The sequence below is a fragment of the Camelus ferus genome, chromosome 10 (assembly GCF_009834535.1).
Source record: "Camelus ferus isolate YT-003-E chromosome 10, BCGSAC_Cfer_1.0, whole genome shotgun sequence".
NCBI classification, from domain to species: domain Eukaryota; kingdom Metazoa; phylum Chordata; class Mammalia; order Artiodactyla; family Camelidae; genus Camelus; species Camelus ferus.
Window position 1 is genome coordinate 34387903 of NC_045705.1, and position 19134 is coordinate 34407036.

General features: G+C 40.2%; 2 protein-coding genes and 2 non-coding genes across 4 annotated transcripts; 3 read left to right on the forward strand and 1 right to left on the reverse strand.

Moving 5' to 3' along the window:
• Positions 1–2387: 2387 nt before the first annotated feature.
• Positions 2388–2459, forward strand: TRNAA-UGC. Its single transcript has one exon. It is a non-coding gene; the product is annotated as a tRNA-Ala (tRNA).
• Positions 2460–3538: 1079 nt separating this feature from the next.
• Positions 3539–4474, forward strand: LOC102513320 (olfactory receptor 4D10). Its single transcript, XM_006193625.2, has one exon. It carries the CDS (start codon positions 3539–3541, stop codon positions 4472–4474), a length of 936 nt encoding a protein of 311 aa, XP_006193687.1.
• A 5531-nt stretch (positions 4475–10005) lies between these two features.
• Positions 10006–10077, reverse strand: TRNAV-AAC. Its single transcript has one exon. It is a non-coding gene; the product is annotated as a tRNA-Val (tRNA).
• Positions 10078–11230: 1153 nt separating this feature from the next.
• LOC102513556 (olfactory receptor 4D11) lies at positions 11231–12166 on the forward strand. Its single transcript, XM_006193626.1, has one exon. The coding sequence runs from the start codon at positions 11231–11233 to the stop codon at positions 12164–12166; it is 936 nt and encodes a 311-aa protein (XP_006193688.1).
• Positions 12167–19134: the final 6968 nt, after the last annotated feature.

The following is a 19134-nucleotide window of genomic DNA, read 5'->3' on the forward strand; positions in this document are numbered from 1 at the left end:
AACCATCTAATAAACTGAGTTCAACTTAAATAACTACTGCAATTGTGTGGACAGCTTTACATTAGTACTTATCTGATAGCTGTATCGAAATTGAGAAATTCCTTTGAGTAGAGTGTTGGAAAACAGGAAAACTGTGCATTCCCCAGACACCACCTAAGTCATGTTTCTCTACGTGAGGAGACTCATGAGACATAATCATCCAGTGTATAATCAGAAACTGGACTAATAGCAAATGATTTGAGGTCCAGCTCTCTTCTTCTAGCTTTTTGGCAATATAATTAAAACTCCTTTGTCTATGATATCCTCTGAGCCTTGCAAGCCATCAGAATTGGACCTTTTTAGTCTCTTGGGAACAGCAATTGGCATATTTTAACAAAGTTCTGATTGAGCCGTGGATAAAGTCACAGGTTTCATCTACTGCCTCTAAATAATTTGGACACCAACCAAAATGTGTCCATGTGTGTGTGTGTACACATGTGGATGTCTCAGTGATTTTTAATAACTCCCACTGAAAATTCGTCACCAGCAGCAGAATCAGGCACCTGACTTTCACTTCCTTGTCCAGTAATATTCCCTTTCCAACTTTTATATGAGTCCTGAGACTGAGAGATTTGTGCGAAGACAGGAACACAGTGAAAGAACCATCAGGATGTGATTCATTGAACCTGCCCTTTCTCTCCTGAAAGGGGAGAAAAGACACTACAATATTTAGTCCTCCAAAGGGCTTTATCTTCAGAAACAAAATTTTCAAGAATTAATGTCACCAGTGCTTTGTTCTGTACCCTACCTAATGGCATACAATTGGTACTTGGAGTTTCAGGATCAAAAGAATTAGGTAAAGACATTAAACTTCTAGCTAAGATTAAGCTTATGCATACTGAAATTGAGATGTTACTTTTGATTTTGTATAATTACTTTGACTTTAATATTTCTCAGTTATATTAAATGTTTCAGAGCCAAGACGATCGTCTCAGTGACAGACAAAAAAGGTAGGTGTTAGCCATTGGGAAGAGGGATGTTGTGTTAAGAGGAATGCAGAAATGTAGTCCATTCGATGTGAGAGACGGCATCATGCATTCATTGTGACACTGAGTTGCTTACTGGTGAGGCAACGTCAAACTAAGGTCAAAGTAAGTTGGATTTTCAGAGCTCCTTTCTGCCAAATTCTTATCTTCAAACTTTATCAAAGATTATTGTTATGTAAAATTAAATCATACATACATATATACATGTGTGTTTTTATGTTTACACACACATATATATATGACCAAAGGTTAAAAATAAAGACATTGTTTCTTCCATTCTATTTCCATCTCTTCCTTCCCTTCAGCCAAACCTAGAGTCATAATATATTCCATATGACTACAGAATTTAAATGATATTTCATTCAATTGAAAAAAACTCCCCTCCAAAATAATATATTCCATATGAAAACCAAGTATAACATTAACACTTACTAAAGGATGGTGGCAAAATTAAATAAATCAACTTTTAGTGCCTCTCCACATGTAGTGAGGCTCTCAAAAAACAGTGTTTTTTGTTACTGCTGAAAATCATGGCATCTCCGATCAGATCTCTCATCCCAGCTAAATTTACTTCTCTTCTCATAGCGCATTTCACATTTTACCATGCACTATGTTCGTCAGTTTGCACAAATCACTCATTTTGTGAGGCTGTAAGCACTTTGACAACATGGTCCACTTTGTCTATACGCATTTGAGGATTGCTAATTATAAGGAGGAACAAATAAAAGTATAAAATTTCCTAAGAATTATCAATCAATAATAGCTTATGTAAAGAATGAGCATTGTTCTGATGACCCCTGTCTCTCCCTGCTGTGTGACCCCTCCACTCTTATCTTTGATCTACAAAAGAGACAGAGGAGAGTGTGCCTGATACAGTATGGAGCACCCCTAGAAGTGAGTCACTGTATATATTGCCTCCTTTGCATCCTTCACAAAAGTGATACAAGATGAATAAATTCTAGAGATTTGCTGTTCAATACTGTGACCACAGTTAACAATACTGTATTGTACACTTAAAGAAGGTAGCTCTCATGTTTGTGTTTTAACCACAATAAGAAAAATTATGCTTTTCTTTGAGATTTGGATTTACACATTGTTTCAACCTGCTTTCCAACAGCAAATTTAAAGTTTTTTAAATAACTAAGCAAATAATTTCATTAGTGTAGTCACAATAAGTCACCTGCATGAAATAATAGGACACAATTTTAAGAAATTTGACATAAAACAGCCAAGAGCAAGGAAACTGACTCAAAGCACAGAACATTGTAATAAGAAACAGGCAACATCTTTTTTGGCAAGACAATAACCTCTTGAAGTCAATAGAATACTTGCTAATATGAGTACTAAACTTGTAGGGAAGGTGAGGGTATAGCTCAGTGGTAGAGTGAAGGCCTTGCATGCCTAAGGTCCTGGGTTCAATCCCCAGTACCTCCATTTTATAAAAAATGAATAACCTAATTACCTCCCCCACAAAAAAATGAAAAAATAATAAATAAATGAATAAATAATAAATTTACATAAATAAACTTGTACACAATAAGTCCACAATTGTTGGAGTCATGTCTTACTTATCTTTGAATACAGAGATATGATTTGAATACAAAAAAATGCTCCAACAAGCTCCTGACATCAATAAATTCGTATGAAATTAAAAATAATAAAATTTTAAAACTGAAATAAATTAATTAAATAAAATAAGCTATGTAAGTATCACCACTTAACACAAATGCTTATTTTTTCCAAAAAATAGTTTTTTCCCTTTATTTTATTTAATTTTATATTTTTTTTATTGAAGTATAGTCAGTTTACACTGTTACATCAATTTCTGGCGTACAGCACAATGCTTCAGTCATACAGGAACATATATATATTTATTTTCATATTATTTTTCACCATAAGTTACTACAAGATATTAAATATAGTTCCCTGTGCTATACAGTATAAACTTGTTTATGTATTTTATATACATTATTTAGTATCTGCAAATCTAGAATTCCCAGTTTATTCCTTCCCACCTTCCTCCCCACCCCTGGTAACCGTAACTTTATTTCTATGTCTGTGAGTCTGTTTCTGTTTTGCAAACAAGTTCCTTTGTCTTTTTTTTTTAGGTTCCACATATAAGTGATATCATATGGTATTTTTCTTTCTCTTTCTGGCTTACTTCACTTAGAATGGCAATCTCCAGGTCCATCCATGTTGCTGCAAATGGCATGATTTTATCATTTTTATGGCTGAGTAGTATTCCGTTGTATAAATGTACTATAGCTTCTTTATTCAGTCATCTGTCAATAGACACAAAAGTTAGTTTTATAGGAAAAGAATTATTGAATGATTTTGCCTGTGATTTTTTGATTTGATCACTAAACAGATTGTAATCTTAAAAATCTGGACAACTCAACAAATTGCAACCACTACCACCACATGGGAAACATTCTGATTTGCATTCATAGCACTTAAGAAGAAAATGCACGTTCGTATGAAATAGCTTGAAAGGAGAAAAAGAAGAAGATTCAATGGAGCTGGGAAACTGCTCCAGGGTAAAAGAATTTGTTTTCCTTGGCCTAACCCAGAATCAAGAACTGAGTTTGGTCTTATTTCTTTTCCTACTTTTGGTGTATGTGACCACTCTGCTGGGAAACCTCCTCATCATGGTCACCGTGACCTGTGACTCTCGCCTTCACACCCCCATGTATTTTTTGCTCCGTAATTTGTCTATTGCCGATATCTGCTTTTCCTCCATCACAGCTCCTAAGGTTCTGGTGGACCTTCTGCGACAGAGAAAGACCATCTCCTTCAATGGCTGCTTCGCCCAGATGTTTTTCTTCCATCTTATTGGAGGGGTGGATGTATTTTCTCTGTCAGTGATGGCCTTAGATCGGTATGTGGCCATCTCTAAGCCCCTGCACTATGTGACCATCATGAATAGAGGCTGCTGCATTGGGTTAATAGTGGCCTCCTGGGTGGGGGGCTTTGTCCACTCCATCGTGCAGATTTCCCTGTTGCTCCCACTCCCCTTCTGTGGACCCAATGTTCTTGACACCTTCTACTGTGATGTCCCCCAGGTCCTCAAACTCGCCTGCACTGACATTTTTATGCTTGAGCTGCTGATGATTTCCAACAATGGACTGCTCACCACACTGTGGTTTCTCCTCCTCCTGGTGTCCTATACGGTCATATTATTATTACTGAGGTCTCAAGCAGGGGAGGGCAGGAGGAAAGCCATCTCCACCTGCACAGCCCACATCACAGTGGTGACCCTGCACTTTGTGCCCTGCATCTACATCTATGCCCGGCCCTTCACTGCCCTCCCCACTGATAAGGCCATCTCTGTCACCTTCACTGTCATCTCCCCTCTGCTCAACCCCTTGATCTACACTCTGAGGAACCAGGAGATGAAGTCAGCCATGAGGAGACTGAAGGGAAGACTCGTGCCTTCTGACAGGGTATAGACCACCAGCTCACTCTGTCTCACCACCTTGGAAAATGTTGCTACATCAAATAAACTATATTTACTAAAGGATTTCTGATAAATTTTTATATTTCTACTAAGATATACATGACTTACAAATTCAACAATGATGTAAAATAATGGATTTCATGTTATCAAAAAGTGGAGAAATCAAATAGTTTGCCAGAGAAGAGTTGCTTTTGCAATACAGCCTTGGAAGAAAAACAAATTTTTTTAATGGAAACCAAATACGCTCAGACAATTTTATCACATTGGATAGTTCCAGAGTTTGTTTTTTTTTTTTCAGCTCTGTGGACTTATAATTGACACACAAAAATGGCATGTATTTAAGGTGTACAACTTGATGTTTTGATATACATGTATACTGTGAGGTGGTCTTTGGGGGGAAATGAGTTAAGGTGGGATCTCTCTTGTCATTTATTACAACTGCATGAGCATCTACACTTGTCTAAATAAAATTTTCAATTTAAAAGCAGCAAATATATACATATATATATCCAGACATCCCCACTACATTCCTACACTGTTGACAGGGAGATAACTGAAACATATCACAAAATAAAGCGGTTTGGGCATTTGGATTCTATAAGGTCTTTCACAAAGTAATCACATCTTAATGAAGTAAACACGTTCAGATTATATTCCTCCTCTGGCTCTATGATTTGAATAAGTTAAGTAACTATTATCTGAAGAGTCTTCCACCTGAAGCCCATGCTCCAGCGGTTGAGAGCAGGTGCCTTGAAGTCAGCACGGCTTGAATGAGAATGTGGACCTCCCCAACACTGAGTTCTGTGAAGGTCCTTACTCTGACCTTCCCCTGAAGCCCTGGCCCACTGGCCACCCTCCACTGCTCTCCCTCAGCACCCCGGCCTTGGCTCCAGCACAGTACGCAGGACCCTGTCTCCAATTCCTTGCTCTCTTTCTCCCTGTAGGATTGTGCTTTATTTATTGTTTTAACCCCAGCACCTGGTACAGCCAGTGGAACATAGAAAACACTCATAAAACATGTTCGATTTAAAAAGTCAGTGAATAACTATTGCCTCTCACTCATTTTTTGCTACTCAAATCACTGGAGAATACGGTTAAGAAAACAATGCATTAGTTTTCCTTCTCTGATAACATGACTCCGTAAAAGGGACATAAACCTATCAAGCTGCTTCAGAATATGCATATTCATTCAAAAGGATTAGAATGAAGAGGAAAACATTATTCAACGTATCAATTTGGCTTTTATTTGCTTAATTATCATTATTTAGAATTGCTAGGCAATGGGTTTCTTTTCCTCTATTTCTAGAGGTGGATTATAGATCTTAAAATTTTTGAAATTAGAAAAATGTCCATGTCATGGCACAAATCTCAGTTCACACATCAGACATGCAAAGGCCCTGAGGTGAGGGTGTGCCCAGACCACCCAAGAAACAGCAAGGAGGTCTTTGTAATTAGACAAGAGGAAGCAAAGAGAAGAGAGGGAGTACTGGAGGTCAGAGAGATAACTGGGCCACAGGACCAGGTCGTTAGGATCTTTCAGACCATCATAAGGATTCCGACTTTCACATTAAGTAAGATGGGCTTTGAAGGGCTTTGAAAAGTAGAAGAATTATGCATGTTTTAAGACTTGCAGGGGGAGGATGTAGCTCAGTGGTAGAGTGCATGCTTAGCATACACAAGGTCCTGGGTTCAATCCCCAGTACCTCCTTTTTAAAAATTATCATCATCATCATCATCATCATCATTATTATTATTTAAAATAAATAAACCTAATTATCCCCCACAAAAAAATTTTGAAGAAAAATAAATGTTAAAAAAAAAAAAAGAACTGCAGGAGCTACAGTCGTGAATAGACTAAAGAGGGGTAAGGAAAAAAACAAGGAGACCAGTCAAGGCGTGCTCACAGTAGAAGTAAGGAAGGCATGACTTAGGGTAGTAAGGGCGGAGGTGGTGAGAATCTTGAAAACCTTTGAAGGTTGAGCAAGTGGGATTTGCTGAGGGAGCCAGCGTGGATTCCTCGCTGCAAGTGTTTCCTGTGAGAACCCCATCATCCGCTTTGATCATCAGCCCACCGAGATCTCCTTCAAGCTCACCTGCGTACCTCTTCCGATCCAAAGGTTCCTTCCAATACTCATGGGTCACACTTCAAAATCTCCCCGCAGGGATGAAGCTGCCTATGGAAGTTGTTCACAATACCTAAGAATAGACATTTATTTCCCAAGAGGAAAATTACCAAAGGGAAACATCGGGGTAAGGGGGCATCCTGGATAAGCTGGCCCAACAGGACTCTTGCTGAAGGCAGACCAGGGCGATTAGACATGGCCTGGGGGATGGCACCTGAGGCACCTGCTGAGATGTGGAAGGTGGTCAGCATGGAGGCTGGAGAATTCTGGCTAAAGTGACTTTGCAGGGGTTTTGCTAAAATTGGACAATGCCGAGACAAACATGGAGGTCCAAAAGTCAAGGCCTCGTTAAAAAATTCAGGGGAGGCTCAACATTGGTTGATTGGTCAAGGAGAGAAGCTTTATCACTGCTAGAAAATTGTAGACCCTAGACAGTGTGTGTTCCTAAGTGCATGTGCCAGAGTAGCCTGTTAATTACTCCCACTGAAACAACTTCTCCATCAGCAGAATTTTTCCAGAGCCACTTCCAACTATATTCCCCCTGATAATTCCCACACTAGTGTTGGGATTAAGGAACTGGTAAATATGATGGGGCCCTGGGAATCAGTATGAAGAACCAAGATAATATGATTCCCTGAGTCTGCCCTTTTCCACATAAGGGTGGAAGAAAGCCATTGAAATCACTGCCTGCAAAGGGATATTTGACAGAATATTCCAAAGCTGAATGATTCCTGGGAACATTATATATGATGCTGGAGTCCTGGAAATAAGTTTGGAGATCTTAGGTAAGAGATACGACTCTCAGTATGTACGTCTGTGGTGTCTGGATGCTTATGCGTAAGAGTGAGAAAATAAAAGTGAGGAAAACTGAAATCTAGATGTAATTGTTAATATTTATAGATATATTTTGACTGCAAATAATGTAATGAGTACCCAAGATGCTGCATTCCAGGATGAGCCTTCAGTGACAGACAGCATAGACAGGAAATATTAGCAAGGAAGACATTGCGAAACAAAAGTCATAAAAATAAGTCCAGTTAGGAATTGAGAAAAGGCAGCTTTTGTTTTCTGGCACCCCTGAAATTATACCAAAAAGAGATTTTTCTGATTGCTCTAGACGGACCTCCTCAGACTGAAATCTTCAGATCTGATGCTAAATTCAAAACTAGAGAAAAAAATATAATTTTTCAAACCCTCCAAAAAAATTGAAAGACTAATACAATGAACGTCTACATACTCTACCTTAGATTTACCAAAAAGAAAAAAAAAAAGGTACAGCAATGATTTTTTTCCTGTCTTTCCACGCCTATATGTTTGCATCTTTCCATTCCAGCCAAACTTCCCATTCCCAAGCTGCTTTCATATACTCATGGGGGTCCCCTGAAGCCAGAGCTCCCTTTCCATCCCTTCCCATCTGCCCCAGATGTGAACGTCACCTCCTCACGCAGGATTCTCTGATCCTCTTAATGAGAACTCATCCTCTCCTCACACACAACTCTTCACCTGTCCTTGGGTGGTCCCCACCACTCCCATATTGCTATTACGTTTGAATCCATTTTCTGTTGGTTTGGGGTTATATTCCTTTCTCTCAAATAACCTAGAACTCGGCCAAGTTTCCATCAATACTTGCTAAGTAATTAGGTGGATTCAAAATAGCAGAAAAACAGAGCAGAATCTGGACGATGTTGTCTGAATGACCAAAGGCAGTTTGTGAACATGGGACCTATTCCTTTCCGATGAAGGGGTCTGACTTGGGGCCCAGGGTAACTTCCAACCTCCGGTGTAGGTCATGGTCTGTTATGTACAAGGGCGGCCCTATGGAAGGCCTTTGTAACTAGGATGGATTCCCTCAATCTTTCTACTAACTAAGTGGAGCTGGTGTTTTCGAGTGATCATTTCCTCTCTCTTTAAACTAGTCAGGATTGATAACAGCTTCCATTTAGTTCCATACATTCCATTTACTAATAAGCCTCCAATGTTGACGTTACTCAGCAGAGTTGTAGTCACAGCAGAAAACCTGTGTGCCGAGACAGCTGCATGTGTTAACTCACTGGGTCCTCATAGCATCCCTGGGAGGTGGGTGTGATGATCCCCACCCCATGGATGAAGAAGTGGAGGCTCGGGGAGGTCTCTCACTCACCCAAATCGCACAGTGGCAGGACTTGCGCCCGGGTGGTTCTCACTGCAGAGACCACACATTAGACATCCTGGTCTGCTCAGATGATGTCACACAAGAAACCAAAACAAGCGGGCACCTTGTTTCTCAGGGCCACACGGTCCCCATCTTCTGGGCTGCTCTGGGTTACCACTGAAAGATAAATATCTTCTGGTTTTTGTTTTAAACAGAGGTACTGGGGATTGAACCTAGGACCTTGTGCATCTAAGCATGTGCTCTATACCACTGAGCTGTGCCCTCCCCCCACCAAGAGAAATATTTTCCATTTTCCTCAAAACAGGAGGTTTTGATGAAGTTGTAGAGTACACGTTCTGGGAAATATTCAGCTCCTCCAAAAGACTGTCAGGATATTTAAAGAAGTTGTGTGTCTGTGAGAGTTACTAACCCAGCGTTTTTCTTGAAGGTGACACAATCATTGTGGATGAAGCGATGTTCTGAGTACTGATGCTTTACATAGATTACTTCATTGCATCCTCACAAGGAAGCCTGGGGCCAAAGGGGTGAAGTCACTTGCCCGTGTTTGCACAACTGGTAAGTGTCCAGCTGGGATCTGAACAGGCTGTGTGAGCCAGAGTCCCCCAGGTCCCTGCCACATGCTGTGGTACCTCTCAGTGGCTTTTTAAGTTTCCCATACTAAGCAGGCTTTGGACAAAACTGCAAACGGAGGAATAGGACTTGAAGGGGAAGTGAGCTGAGGGAAAAGAAGTATCTTCATTTGAACTGAAAAAATAAACCCCAAAATGAGGAGGGAAGTGACTTTAACCTTTCTTTTGTTTCTGATTATAGTAAGAAAAGGGAGATAAACTGCAAAGAAAGAAATTAAGATCCATTTTAAGGATTCGCACACACACACACACAAAAAAGATAGGACTTCAAAAGCCATAATATTATATGGTAAGAGTACGTTTAACATTTTAAGAAACTGCCAAACTTTTTAAGGGCTATTGGACCATTTTATGTTCCCACCAGAGTTCCAGTTCCTCCACATTTTTGCCTGCTCTTCATAGAGCTGTCTTTTTCATTTTAGCCATTCTAATCAGTGTGTGCTCCTATCTTGCTGTGGTTGCCATTTACATTTCCCCAGTGATAAATGACGGTGAGCATCTTTTCACATGCTTATTTGCTATCCCTACATCTTCTCCTTGAGGTGTCTGTTCAAACCATTTGTCCTTTTTTTTATATATATAATTTATTTATTTGGGGGGGGTAGTGATTTATTTTTAATGGAGGTACTGGGGATCGAACCCAGGACCTCGTGCATGTTAAGTACGTGCTCTACCACTGAGCTATACCCTCCTCCCTGATCCTTTATCTTTTTATTGAGTTTTTTTTTTCTTATTATTGAATTCTTTAAGAGTGACAGCCATTCTACTCCTGGATACTTGCCCAAATGAAATGAAAACATGTGTCCACATGAAGACCTGTGCACAAATGTTTACAGATGCTTTGTGTGTAAGAACCCAAAACTAGAAACAACCAAAACATTCAACAAGTGAGTGGATAAGCAAACTGGTATATCCGTACAATAAAGAGGAACAAATCTTGTCCTACACCACAACATGGATAATTTTTATAAGTGAAAGAAGTCAAACAAAAAGAGAGTACATATTGTAGGATTCCCATTCACAGACAACTCCAGAAATACAGACTAATGTATAGTGACAGAAAGCAAGCAGCTCCGTGGTTGCCTGAAGAAGGAGGGCAGAGGGGACAGATTATGAAGGGTCAGGAGGACACTCTGGGGTGATAAATACATCACCTGTCTTAACTACAGTGATGATGCCATGGGAATATGCTTATGTCAAAACCTATCAAAGCATCCACTTCAAGTGCCGGAGTCTATGTGTCAATGACAGCTCAAAAAAATTTTTAAGAAATAAATCAGAGAGACGAACAGAAGCTCTGATTACACTTTCATTTCTATTGCTGTTATTTCAACAGCCAGTGGTTTTGGTACATAAAGTAGTTTAAAGTGAAGACAGAAACAAAGAAATCCCATTAAGGAAGACTAGAGCAATAGAGAGGAATTTTATGGCGGTAAGATTTTCTTATTTTCCATAGGATTAAATTTGTGGTTTTAAAAAAGAAAGGAGTGCTTTTGTAGAATTCAGTCCAAAGAAAACCATTCTGCAGCGAGTGGTTCTTAAACCATTTAAATGCGGCACCCAGTCTGTCTGAACTTAGAACTTAAAGATTTAGAACATTATTTTATGCATTTTCTAAAATATTTATAATTTACAGAAGAAAGAATTGTTAAATGCACGCTGTGTAATAAGATACCACTTTGCACATGATAGCAATACTTCCAGCTCTTCAGTGGTGATAATACTTCATTAGTTTTTAGACCTAACATCTGGCTCTATAAACCTGAATCTATAAGGGAGAGTAAACGCTTTGTGAAACAACATTTTTAATTTTTTCCAACTACAGAGGAAGAGAATATGATTCAATGGAGCTGGGAAATGGCACCAGAGTAAAAGAATTTATATTCCTGGGACTTACTCAGTCCCCAGACCTAAGCTTGCTCTTATTTCTTGTTTTGTGTTTTGTGTACATGACGACTCTTCTGGGAAACCTCCTCATCATGGTCACCGTGACCTGTGAGTCTCGCCTTCACACCCCCATGTACTTCCTGCTCTGCAATCTAGCCATCCTGGACATCTGCTTCTCCTCCATCACTGCTCCCAAGGTCCTAGTAGACCTCCTGACCAAGATAAAGACCATATCATACACAAGCTGCATGATGCAGATGTTTTTCTTCCACCTCCTCGGTGGGGCAGATATTTTTTCCCTCTCTGTCATGGCCTTTGACCGCTACATGGCCATCTCCAAGCCCCTGCACTACGTGACCATCATGAGCAGAGGGCGATGCGCTGCCCTCATTGTGGCCTCCTGGGTGGGGGGCTTTGTCCACTCCATCGTGCAGATTTCCCTGTTGCTCCCACTCCCCTTCTGTGGTCCCAATATTCTTGACACGTTCTACTGTGATGTCCCCCAGGTCCTCAAACTCGCCTGCACTGACACCTTTGCCCTTGAGCTGCTGATGATTTCCAACAATGGCTTGGTCACAACCCTGTGGTTTATCTTCTTGCTTGTGTCCTACACAGTCATCCTCATGATGCTGAGGTCCCAGACAGGGGAGGGCAGGAAGAAAGCCATTTCCACCTGCACCTCCCACATCACGGTGGTGACCCTGCACTTTGTGCCCTGCATCTACGTCTATGCCCGGCCCTTCACCGCCCTCCCCACGGATAAGGCCATCTCTGTCACCTTCACTGTCATCTCCCCTCTGCTCAATCCTATGATCTACACCCTGAGGAACCAGGAGATGAAATCAGCCATGAGGAGACTGAGGGGAAGACTCGTGCATTCCATAGTGGGATAGAGTAAGACTCTCCAACCTCTTCATCAGCAAAGACTCCTTTCATTGTTCTTTCCACAGAGTCATATTTATTTACCCAAATATATTGTCAATAGACCAGCTACACGTACTAGGTAACAATTTATTTTTCATTTTAATATGTTACTGATAACCCAAACTATTGATAAGCATGAGTATCTAATGTGATAGAACTGAGCTGATTGATGTATTTCCACTCAAAGACCAAAGTAATGATGTGTCAAACATGAAAACTATATGGCAGGTGTAGAGACTGACTGAATCCAACCCCTTTTTCAAGAGGTCAGTAAATAGAAGACTAAAGATAAAGTGATTTGCTCAAGATCTTGCATCGAGTTAGTTACAAAGACAAGTCTTCAGATAATTAATTGCTCTTCTACCATATAAATGTAATTTATTACATTACTGGGCCCGTCCATGCCAAACTGCAATCTTCTTCTAGAAAGATCTCATGATCAGTGCCTCTGAAGTACACACATATGAGTACATCACAGATTAAGAAAGTTTTTCTGCTTTGGTAAACTTCATATGGTCTTATGACCTATTAAGAACCTCAAAGGGACATAATTGAGGTCCCCCCACCCCCGCCAGATTCCTATCAGGAATGAAGAAGCTTGGGAAGATTTCCCATAATGGCCTCAAGGGATTTATCTTATGCGGAACTAGACATGCCAGATTCACATCCTCATGTTAAGTTTAGACAAAGGCAGACAACCTCAGGGATCCTACACAAAGAACCATCAGTCACATTATCCAAGAACTGGTTTTCAGCTGCAGTCTTAGTGCAAATCTCAGATTGGCTTCCACTGAGGATTTACATTCTTCCCACTGGAGACAGAGAAGGTGTTAGAGAAGATAAACTCTAACCAGTCTGTCTGTTTTTCCATTTGTTAGTGAAGAGGCAGTACAGGTGAGTGGTTTTTGTCTGGAACAACATGATTAAAAAAGTAAAGTAAAAAGTGAAACATTGTAGTTGAAAGCTCTAACTTCAGAGTCATACAGACCTGGGTCCAAACCCTACCTCTGTCCTCCACCAACTGTGGTATCTTGAGTTATTTTAACTCTTAACAGATCACAGTTCACCTACACAAATGTACTTATACTGTCCGTCTCATGGAGTTATTGTGAGGGATAGAAAAAGATGGTATATATGAAACACACAATGTCTGGCAGAGAATAAATGCTCAAAGGCAAATGGAGAAATTTTTTTAATCGAAGTATAGTCAGTTTACAATGTTATGTTGGTTTCTGGTGTACTGCCTAGTGACTCATATATATATATATATATGTATGTGTGTATATATATATATATATACACATATATATGTATGTGTATATATGTATGTGTGTGTATATATATACACACACACACACTCCTTTTCATGTTCTTTTTCATTATAGTCTGTTACAAGGTATTGAATTTAGCTCCCTGGGCTCTACAAGTTATCTATTTTATATATAGTAGTTAGTATCTGTAAACCCCAGACTCCCAATTTATCCTTCCACTGACCCCATCTTCCCCTTTGGTAACCATAACTTTGTTCTCTGTGTCTATGAGTCTGTTTCTGTTTTGTAAAGTAGTTCATTTGTGTCATTTTTTATAGTCCATGTGTAAGTGATATATGGTATTTTTCTTTCTCTTTCTAGCTTATTTCACTTAGTATGACAATCTCCAGGTCATCCATGTTGCTGCAAATGGCATTATTTTATTCTTTTTTATGGCTGAGTAGTATTCCATTTATATATATACTCAGGTAGCTCTGGTCTCTGGACTTCCTAAGCTTTTCTTTATGAACTTGCCTATGAAAAAATGCATACCACAAATCACCTTATGAACCATTTCATGCAAATATGTCCTTTCTTTTACTTTCTGTCTCTTTTGACTCACTCAGATCATAGTTTTATCACTATGTCAGAACTTGATGGCACCGAAGACCTATGGAGTCTGAATACTGCATCTCAGAAGCATAATCCCACGAAGGCAGGAACTCAGGAACCCCAGCCACAACACTGTCCCTGATACTTCCTCAAACTATATCTAAATACGCAATATAATCTGATTCAATAATTCAGAAGAAAGGGAAAGCAATTGCATCTCATTACACAAAGATATATTTTTTAATCTGGATGACATAAAATCACAAGCTGGGCTGCATTTTTCTCATTTAAATCAGTTTTTACTATTTTTTAAGCTCTGCTGCAAAGAGTCATAGAAAATTCAACAGACTCTGGGCACATAGATAGCTTTAAAACTACCCTTTCCTACTTTACTCCCCTGAATCAAACATTTTCATGATAAGCATCTCTGGGTACTCATGGACCACATAACACAAAAAAAAAATTCTGAAGTAATTAAATTGATGAGTATCAAGAACTGCCACCATGCTTCCTCCTTAGGTTCTAAGTGAGCCACGGATCCCTGAGATGCAGAGGAAAATAATTACATAGGGACAATGTACATGTCATATTAAACAGAAATTGTATGTATAAATCTACACCATCCAGTCTCTGAGAGCTACCTTGACAGTAGCCACAGAGGTTTGATTTTTCTATTGTTACCCTCTTACTTTAGTTTCACTCCCCCAGCTGATTGCAAGCAAAGCACTTCTGATAAGGAGGGAAACTGCACAGTCCATAGGGTGGTTTAACACGACACTTTCTACCTCAGCCAAGGGGGCTAAGGCACTGTCTCATGCGGTTCCTCTAGAGAAAGAGAAAAAGCTATGTCCTGGATGTGCACTTAGTGTCTCTGCGCGTATCTGTGAGATGGGGCAGAGAAGAGATGAGGGAGGGGGAGAGAGACGGAGGAGGAGCGCTTGGCAACTTTTTAATGACTCCCACAAGAGCACCATTGAATTGGCCACTCAGCTTCCACATTCATTCCCAGCAATATTCCCTTTGCTAATTCCTTTATTAGGCTTGTGGCTGAGGGACCAATAGAGGTGGCCAAGGTACCGTAAGGCAACGTGGAAGAGTCAGAATGATGTGATTCCCTGAGGCTGCCTTTTCCCACCTGAAGGAAAAACGTAACAAAATCACTACCCTTAAGGTAGGCAGTCCACTACACAGAATTTCCCCAGAACCTACTCCTTCTGAGATGCAGTTGGAGCATCATAAAAGGATCGATTTTTCACCTGGAGACTGAGTCCGTTGGTGCTGGTATGTGTGAACTTCCGAAACTGAAAAGCTCTTTGTGTTGATGTTTTAGAAACCCTGCAAGTGTATAGAACGTTCCTGTTGAAACCAAAGCTCTTAACGAAGCAAAGCAGTAGTTTTTCACTATTAGGAAGAGGGGACTTGAGTCTTGCAAAACAGAAGAAGGTCAGTTGGCCCCAGGGGAGGTGATGCATTTTACTTGGTAGGATGTTGAGGTTTGAACTGTTCTGAAGGTACTTGAGAAAATGCGAATATCCCCAGCTCTCAGGAGGTTGACTGCTTTGGAGAAACAGCACTTAAAGAGAACAGTTCCTGAATTCAGTATATGCAGTCTGGCCAGCTTTGCTTCTTGGCTAGAGTGGAATTTGAGGGGCTTTGAGCAAGGTGTTTTAATGGCTAGCTTATCTGTGCCCTCATGTGCTACTGAATATGAATAATGCTCCTAAAACTTTTAGGAATTCAGTCAAGAGTAGAGGCTGTTCAGTATTGGGAAAGAGGAAACAGACGTGGGAGACCTGGCAGAGATTCAACTCAGTGGAGAGAACAGAGCAGCATTCTTAGTAGGAACCTGGGGTGTGCAGGTAACCCTCAGTTTGTGGGCTCTGTCCAAGGTGTTTGATAAGCTTGTTTCCAAAGGGTGGTTCCCTTTTGGGTGATTTCTAAGAAAGCCTCGTGATCCTACTTCTGACTTTGCAAAAACACATAAAACTGTATTCCTTTAACCAGTCTCCCCTCTTCCCTCTTTAGTGTGCTTGGGTTTCAATGCAACGTGCATAATTCTGCACTTTCAAAGTATCGTTCCCAGTCTTTGTAAAAAAGACAGCATCCATAGGAACCCACAATACCCATTATTATTTTGAAGTAATGCCACGCAGAAGTCGTTTCTGCATCTAACATTAGAGTACTATGTAGTTGGTGCAGGTTCTTGGTTACGGTACCGCTGAGGACTGCAAAGTCTGCTTTTCAAACTTTGCTTTATTTTCCCAAGTTACTTCTGACATGCTTTCGTGTAAGTAAGTCACTCTCAACCAAACTTTTCTCTCACCGTGTGCCGGCTTCTAACGCCACTCTCTTACACTCACATTCTACATTCACTTGATTTGCAAAGGATTTTTTTTTACTTTGCAGGAGTTTTGGGGAAGGGCTGATCAACACTGGGAAGAAATATAGTTGCAGTAATTAAAAGCATCAGACTTTGGAATAAGGCAGATCTCAGTTTGAGACGTGGCTCTACCAGCAGAGAAACTTTGAGCAAGTTACTTAATCTTTCCATGCCTTGGTTTCTTCCTCTGTGCAATCAGGATAATATTATCTATTTCACATGGATGCGACAGGTTTTGGAAGCGATAAAATGAACATAAATATTCACTAAAAGCAAGTAAAAAATAAGCCAAGCAGACCTCCGTTATTCTGCCCATATTTTTAGAATGCTGCGACCTTGAAAGTTGCTTAGACCCTCTCCTACCCACCCACCCACCGAAGCCTTACAGCCAGACTACTGGATTTCAGATTAAGGATTATAGTTTATTTTTTTTCTGTAATGGTTTTTTTTTTAATATCAATACCTGTATTTACAACTGCATACAGAAATCAATTTATTTATATCTGTAGGCAGATGTGTGATACAATATTCTGACTTTTTTTAACATATGCCTTAGTTCAAATCCCTAAGCAAAAATGAAAAATACCGCTAGAGGATAAATGGCATTTTACACTTATTCCAAATTGTTGGGAAGAGGGTTTTGAACCACAGGATTTGTAGCAAGTTGAGCTCCTCTCAGTTAAGTCCCCACAAAGGGACCTGTGAGGCAGACACACCCACCTGGAGCTAGTGAGGGTGGGAAGCCACTGTCCAAACCAGAATCTTGAGCTGCTTTCAGTTTGCAAAACAGACTTGCAATCTTGCCTACGCCTTAGAAGAACCTGGCTTATGAGAAAGGTCTTACTATCATCATATTGTAGATAAATTACAATAGTACAACCATGTCCTGTGAACCTCACACACGTTGCTCAGGAGTTTGGTACTATGACTGAGTAACTTGCCCAGGGCCAAACCAGCTAGGAAGTGGTTAAACCCAAACTGCACAAAGAATTTGGATGTTCCACATATGTGTCTCCAAAATGCAAGTGTAGGTTATGATACTGTCCCAGAAGGCCTCCTGGACAAGGTTTACAAATCTTATTTGCCCAAATGGAACTGTTTTTCATGTATATCCCCATGATTTTGTACCCCCTCGCTTTTCTTTCTGCCGATCCCACAAACTGCAACACTCTTATTATCTTAACTGTAAATTCCTTAAGGAAAGGACCTATATTTGAGTCACCTCCCTTTCAAAAAAATCATCTCTATGTCATTATGATGGTTAAATTTGTGTGTCAGCTGGACTGGCTGCAGGGTACCCAGATGAGACATTGTTTCTGGGCATTTTCAGATGAGATTAGCATTTGAATTGATGGACTCAGTAAAGCAGATTAATTGTCCCCCCTACCATAGATTGACTCCCTCCAGTCCATTGAGGGCCTAAATAGAACAAAAGAGGGAGAGGCAGGAGAAACGTATACCCTTTATTCTTGCCTTACTGCTTGAGTTGGGACATCTTGTCTCATCACATAATTTACACCGTGGGCTCCCCTGGTTCTCAGATCACTGAACTGGACAGAATTACAGCATCAGCTCTCCTGGGGCTCTAGCCTGCAGGCAGGTGGCGGGACTTAGCCTCCACAGTGGTGTGAGCCAGCTCTGTACAGGAATTCTCTCTCTCTCTCCCTGTCTCTTTCTCTCTCTCTCTCTCTCATGTGTTTGCATATAGATAATGTAGGCTGTATACAGATATAGATATAAATCCTATTAGTCTTATTTCTGGAGAACCCACATACAGTCATGGAAAGACATCTGGAGGAAGGAGAGAAAATAGAAATAGTAAAGAAAGACAGGAGAGAGGAAAAGGGAGGGAGGGAGAGAAGGTGACACAGGGAACCCTTAATCTTGTCGCGTGGTTTCTTGAGCAGAAGATTTGAAAACCATGCCCTTATCCTTCCAATATCCAAAAGAAAGATTCTAGAGTAAGACGCTGTCATCAGTTAAAATATCTCTGCATTCCAGATTAACCAAAGACTACTTTGGGGATGATTTCTCCACTTTGTAGTTATGGCAAGTAGTTAGTTCAGGGAATTTTAATTCTGGGATGCTGGGCACCTGAAACCTCTGGGATCGTTCTTCTGATCTGAAGACTCATTCTTATCACTCCAAATTGTTGAATGAAACACCAATAATTAATAACAATGGAATGAGAAAGGGGGCTCTTATCTCATTTTTTGGTGTGAGTAGAAAGGAGAGTGCTGCTTGGGGAACTGTGATCTTTAAAAGATTTTTTTTTAAGATTAGAGGAGCAAAACTGGAGAAAAAAATAGAAGAATTAAAACCAGAATTGGAGAAAGAACTATATGTGGACAGCAGGGCAACTGCTTAAGACAAGAATTTGGGAGGACCTAAAGTAAGAAAGAGAGAGAGAGAGATAAGAAGATAGCTCTCAACAACATGACGCCATTTGCAGTAACATGGATGCTCCTGGAGAATGTCATTCTAAGTGAAGTAAGCCAGAAAGACAAAGGAAAATACCATATGAGATCACTCATATGTGGAATCTAAAATAAATAAATAAATAAATACAAAACAGAAACAGACTCATAAACATAGAATACAAATTTGTGGTTGCCAAGGGGGCGGGGGGGTGGGAAGGGACAGACTGGGATTTCAAAGTGTAGAATAGATAAACAAGATTATACTGTATAGCACA

Bases quoted from the DNA above. Each gene is read 5' to 3' on its own strand.
- LOC102513556 (XM_006193626.1), top strand. From the start codon at position 11,231: ATGGAGCTGGGAAATGGCACCAGAGTAAAAGAATTTATATTCCTGGGA.
- LOC102513320 (XM_006193625.2), top strand. From the start codon at position 3,539: ATGGAGCTGGGAAACTGCTCCAGGGTAAAAGAATTTGTTTTCCTTGGC.